Below are 6,312 nucleotides of genomic sequence, written 5' to 3'. Positions count from 1 at the left end.
GGCTTATTAAATCGATTTTAGAGTATACTAATATGTAAAAAATACAATATAATTGTTTTTTCTCCCTGTCGAATTGTGCTTTTTCGGCCCCCTCGCTGGCGCCACCCCTGGACAAAACATGTTATGCTTCCGCATAACAAGTTTGGATTGGTCACATGTTGAGTTGGAGTGACACAATGTAAGGTTCATTCGTGGGTATCTAGCTACATAACACGTTTCGATTAGTCACATGTTGAGTTGGAGTGACACAATGTAAGGTTCATTCGTGGGTATCTAACTATTAATAGGATATCTATACTTATTTATTGCTTTTCAGCTCAATACACTCAATTTGTCATCACCAATGTCATCAACACTACACAGTTTCTTTTTTATCCATACAAACTTAAAAATGACCTTTGGTCGCTTTAGTCGGCATTAGGATAACTGAGGTCTAATACACAGCATAATGTGATGGTAAAATACTTGTTATATTATTATTAAAAGTATGTCATAATTATTATTATTACAGCGTCAACACATTTTAATTCTCCTACGTTGATGTTAAACACCTATCGTAAGTATTAAAGAATGTTGATATTTATTAAATACAGTACAAATAGGCAATAAAACATGTAAAAACTCAAAAATCAAATCCATAAATAAATTTCAGCGCGGCATTTTCAATTCGTAAGCTAAGACTGATTAGCTAACTGAATAAATGTTATATTTCTGAACAGGTTGCAAGAGCCTTGAGCCAATTAGATCCGTACGCATTGAAAACGTCACAGCTGACAGTTTCATTCTAAAATGGGAGTCGAACACCATCAGTGACTGCGTTGGGACTATATTATTTGTTGTTGAGTGTATCACTCCGCTGCCAAGTATTTGCAGTAAACCAATCGAAATTGAAGGCAGTAACTTTTCACAGAAACAGAGCCTGTCTTTTGAAAATTTGAACCCTGGGACTGTGTACGGTTTCGTAATCTATGTAAGGAATCATGATGCTGAAAGTGGAGGCTCGTATATCTTTAGCAGAACAAAAGATAATAATAATAACTACACCGTATATATGCCACAGTCATACAGGTCCACAAGTAAGGAACGGTTTTCCAAGATCGTTTTGTAGAAAATTATTTGCAATGCTATTCTTAAATTTTATTAATAAAGACAAACATTGTCTCATAGAAGTCAAAGAGCTTATAATTGGATTTGGTATAGCACAGAATTCAATTCAGTTTTAACATTAAATATATTCTTTACTCAAGTTAGCAAGGGCTATAACTGCGTCAACGCAACACATTAATTATAATCAAAATAAAACAGTAAATACAAAAATAGAAAAATAAATAAGAGAAAGAGAATGTGTATAGGGTAGAGAGAAATTCGTGTAAGTCACAAAGACTACCGTATATAATTGAATTCAATTTCAATTTCACATTTTTGTTCTTTACCTAATCAATAAAGGGCTAATAGCTGCTTCATCATAACACAGTAATCATAATGCAGATATAAAGTGAATACAAAAGTACAATGACAAAACGAAACCGGATTTTTATGAGGGTTGGTAGAAAGTAGATTATTACTAAAAGAGTTAAGAGAAAGTGAATATGTATAAGGTACAGAAGAAGTTGTTACGTGGAAATGGTAATTGTCGGTTTTGAAATACAGAGATGAACAGTTTTTTTGTTTTCAGTTTTGGTAGGAAGTGGGTGATCATGGGATTTGACAACTTAACACCTATGTTTCGTTTTAAGCGGGATAATGGTTGAACAGAATATCAAATTTAATTAAATAAAAACACAAAACAAATGAAAATACGAATAATTACAATGTTTAAATACATCTATATCAATAAAATAATATAAATCTTCGATAATAAGGAGTGAGAACTGAGCAAATTATATTTAGCTTAGAAAAACCACCATCACACCACAGCTCTTTGCTAACATTTATATTTATATTTCTTCTTTTTATACTCAGTAAATGAAAATAATTTTACCGTAACTGAAATTGCATCGATCGTACTTGCATTCCTTGTCGGATGCATTACTGCTGGTTGCATTATTTACATATCAACGGTAAGCCTCCATCTTGATGCATCATTAAATTTGTAGTCCTCTTTTGACTTTCCGACAAAGGAAACACATATCAAACAAACAATATATACATATAGGCCTATCCTGTACTTTATTTATTGATAAGTATAGATATTAAATCACATGGTATTAAGACACACCTGTACTAGTGAAAATTTAAAATAGATATTTTAACTAAAACGAAATGGTCGCAATTTAAAACAGAACCGCACTATGGAGAAAGATAATTAAGCTCAGGAGACCTTCAAATGGACGTTCGAATTGAGTAACTGATGAACAGCGAGGCCATAGTTGTGGTGGAATTTGTATTTTCATAATTCATATTCTACGAATTATCGTGATAAACTTAGAAAACAATCCTAATTTAGTTAGTTATATAGCAACCACTAAATTAGTCATTTATTCATAAAATAAAATGTTATTTACTTGGTCTATTATCCTATCTTGTTTCATTTATACTAACTGTTATTATCTTACAGCAGACAGGCATATGCTGGAATAACAAGGATAAATCGGTAAGTCTCGGGTTTGATTCTGACATATAGAAGTAAACAAGGCATTAACTTTATAAATTAATTATTGAATTTTATTCGTTGCTCGTAATAATTATTGAGGGCTCACTCCAATGCTAAACTTACGCAGTAAGTTATAAAAGGTAATCTATATACAGTTCTGTTAATTATCAAAATTATAATTTTCATATTACCAAAAATCCTGACACAGCTTTAGGTTCCATTTTTAACACGTTGGCTGCCAGCGACGAGTATACTCGCTCACAAGGTGTTGCTGAGGGCGCCAGGAACGAGTATACTCGTCAAATCGGGGGAAACATTCTAGCGTTTATAACTTCTTTATTATACATTGTAGAACCACAGACTCAACGGCTGGTAGTTCGGGGAAGATACACCTAGACGATAACGTACAAATGACATATGTATGTCTGTTGTGTTATGTTGCCGGTAGTACACTCGAGCGATACAAGTGGGGGCGCCCTTTGAACATATACCAACTCATGCAAAAAGCGGACGAGATAACTCGCACTTGGCATATTCAGTAAAAAGTTCTATCACAGTGCCATCGACGAGCATACTCGCCCTCTAATATTTTCCCGCCAATTTATTAGACACTTCAATTTGATGACATATGACTAGATAAAATTTCAAAAAAGTATGTTTGTACATGTAAACTTGTTTTGGCACACGGGAATTAAGGAACCTTAAAAAAAGGTCTGGCAGTCAACGTGTTAACCACATTTTTAGACTGGTTAATCTTTCTAGCTAAAAGGTAGCTGGTATCCAGGGTCTACTCAGAAATACATAAAATGGTAATAATCATTCCCAACCCGAGGCTTAAAGAGTGAAGGTGTTTGAGTCGTGAGAAAAAAAATATCTTAGTTTCATATCATTTGAACCCAAGACATAATATAGGATTAGAGAGGACCTTTGCTGGGCCAGTAATAGTTCCTAGTTCTCCTACACACTTTTTTAAAGGACCACTCCACAAACAAGCCCCTCGGAATCAAATGGTTATGGTTTGCTGTGGCTTTGCAGGGGCGGATTTAGGGGGGAGAGGGCCGGCCCCGGCCCACCCACTTTTGGAATGTAAAAAAAAGAAAGAAAAAAACTGATCGCCCTAAAAACGCCCCAGACTTATTTTCGGGCTTCTAGAGCACAACAAAAATTCGCGGGGGCATGCCCCGGACAACCTAGGCTAGTACTATCTCGATCGGTCCCACTTTCCCCCCCTCCCCCCTCCTTTTGAAAATCTCTGGATCCGCCCTGCTTTCTCTATTATCAGGATCAGAATCATATTTCATGTGTCTTTTTGAAAAAGAAATGGAGCACAATTACTCTAAACATTCACAAAAGTTAAAAACAATTTACCTAAACTACTGAATAATATTTAACTATCATGCAGCCAACTATGAGTTGTTAATTACTAATAATAATAAAAAAAGTATGGAGTATGGTAAAAAAGTCTTCAGATTCTACACATGAGGTTCTAAAGCGCAGCCCAGATCTTACTAATTGTGTAGGTGGTTGGCGTAATTTATGATAGCGGTCGCCTTTTTCATTATTCGGTTTTTATAAAAAATCATCAGTGGAAATAATTCCATAGAACAATTTACAAGCCTTATTAATAATGACTTTTAACTTTCGTAAGTTCCCTTTCTTCCACTGAACCAAACCAAACAACCATACATTATTGCAGTTTGCACTACGAACGTCTTATCTACTTGGGAACCACTGAAATTTTTAATGAAATACAATCTTCAAAGTGCAAATCTTTATTGATTTTTCTTCACTACAGACGTGAATATTATTGGTTTGTTCATTCCTTAAAACTTGTGAGCAAATATCGTTGTATTATTATTGTATATCATAATAATTATGTCTGTCTACTACCTCCCTAAAACACTCACAGAATAACAATTTGGATTCGACAAATTACCAAACATCAATAACTCATATCCAGAACCCAGTCTTCGAACAACCACCAGGCCTACATACACCGTGTGAAACGGTCTTAAACGAGTATACTAGTACGACATCCATGTACCATGACATTGGCGGACAGAAGTATGACACGACCATCCAACGCTCTGCGGCTGCAGGTGGCTCAACGTCAAGATGCCGAGATGTTGATGACGATAAGACCTATCACGTGATTAAAGATCAGAATCTTGTCTACCATTCGGTATATTAAATACGCTGACAACCAAAAATTATTGAAAATTATAACACTTTTCAATATTGAAAAAAAAAAAGTTATTTTGTCATGATATCACTATTAGAAACATTATAAACCTACTCGATGACTTTCATTATACAATGTATTATAATTATTGTTTCAATTTTAGTCTGCAATTATTCGAAATTTATATATTTTACATTCATTAATTTGTTTAGAAAAAGCAGACGATAACCACTGATTTCACAATAATTTTATAATAAGAACAGTTTTAGTTAAGAATATAACAAAGTTATTTCGTTATACAATCCTCAATTTAATGATAATTAAGATATTTTTAGAGTTAAGCTTTCCGGCTTTCTGTGTCACGTGCTACTATAATTACACTATTACACTATTTTATTATGATGGTTTCATAGGTTCCTCGTTACTAATGAAGCTACAGATTGCCTTGTAAGGTGCTTCTACGTGATATATTGAATCTAAAAAAAAAAAAGCTAAAGTAGTTGTTCTCACGCCGCTATAATGATTTGTAAAAGTGAAGATATGATCAAAACACAACAAGGAACATGAAACTTAAAATCTCAACAATGCGCTGACCTCTGCATTTGTTGTTTCGAAAATCACTGAAAGTGTTAATAAAATGAATGCTAATCAAATTGTATGTATTAATCATTAAACATTTACAAGGTGTTCATGCTTACTTATCAAGAGTTTGTCCAGGATTCGAGTTTGTATATGTTTCAATTCTTGTCACAATGCTGGTGCAGATGTAAATCAACATTAATTTTACAGAAATGGCTGACAATTGATATGAACCTAAAAAATGAAATCTCTCAGAGTTTGTGTCATAGGCCTATATCAGATTTGTATGAATAGTTTATTATTACCGTAGTTTATTGTATAAAATCGTTCTTAGGTCGATTTTAAATTATGAAAAATCTGTCATCGTTTCTTGTGTTACTGTGTGCTAAAAACTACCAAGAGAATCATTTCACTTATTCTTCTTTTGTTAGTTTCATTTATCCGAAAGTACGGTATCACTGTTGTGAGGACACTCCTATCAGGGAGACACTTCCTCCCCGAATATGTTCCCTTAAAATAGGATTTTACTATTATTTGATATTATAATTCTGTCAAAACCTTCTCGCTATCGCATTTTCTAGTGTGACTGAAGGAAAATTCTCGTCTTGTCAGATGCCCCTGAAGCGTAGGTGCATTGTGGGATGGTAAAGTTAAGATGCAGTTATCAATAGTAGGGTCTACTTCACTAGAATACAAACATTACACCTAAAATCTAAACTTCAAAACTATACTTTAAACAGACGGAGAAATAAAAACTCCAAACAACAAATAATCAAAGAAAACTGCTATTGCAATTGTTTATTTTGTATCACATTGAGTTGAGCATATGAGATAACGACCACTGGCCTTCCCTTACATACAAACAATTCAACGCTTGCCTTATAAATCAATATTTGAATCATTTGTGCATACAAATTACTTGTCTACTCTGAGGATTCCTTAAAAAACAACGCCAACC

The 6,312-nt window shown here is 33.9% G+C and overlaps 1 protein-coding gene across 1 annotated transcript in view; it reads left to right on the top strand.

Annotated features, from left to right (window-relative positions):
- The window catches only part of LOC117106403, a 14,402-nt gene extending 8,919 nt beyond the window's left edge, over positions 1–5,483 (top strand). Inside the window, exons 4-7 of the mRNA XM_033247767.1 lie at positions 720–1,076; positions 1,963–2,060; positions 2,558–2,593; positions 4,503–5,483. Of these exons, the coding sequence (XP_033103658.1) occupies positions 720–1,076; positions 1,963–2,060; positions 2,558–2,593; positions 4,503–4,784 (773 nt within the window). The 3' untranslated portion in view covers positions 4,785–5,483. The remainder of the gene's footprint in view (positions 1–719; positions 1,077–1,962; positions 2,061–2,557; positions 2,594–4,502) is intronic.
- Positions 5,484–6,312: the final 829 nt, after the last annotated feature.

This window comes from Anneissia japonica, unplaced genomic scaffold (assembly GCF_011630105.1).
Source record: "Anneissia japonica isolate Jap-2015-1 unplaced genomic scaffold, ASM1163010v1 scaffold287604_len118791_cov124, whole genome shotgun sequence".
Classification (NCBI taxonomy): Eukaryota; Metazoa; Echinodermata; class Crinoidea; order Comatulida; family Comatulidae; genus Anneissia; species Anneissia japonica.
The sequence above is the reverse complement of the archived record's forward strand: the minus strand, read 5'-3'. Positions and strand labels throughout refer to the sequence as shown.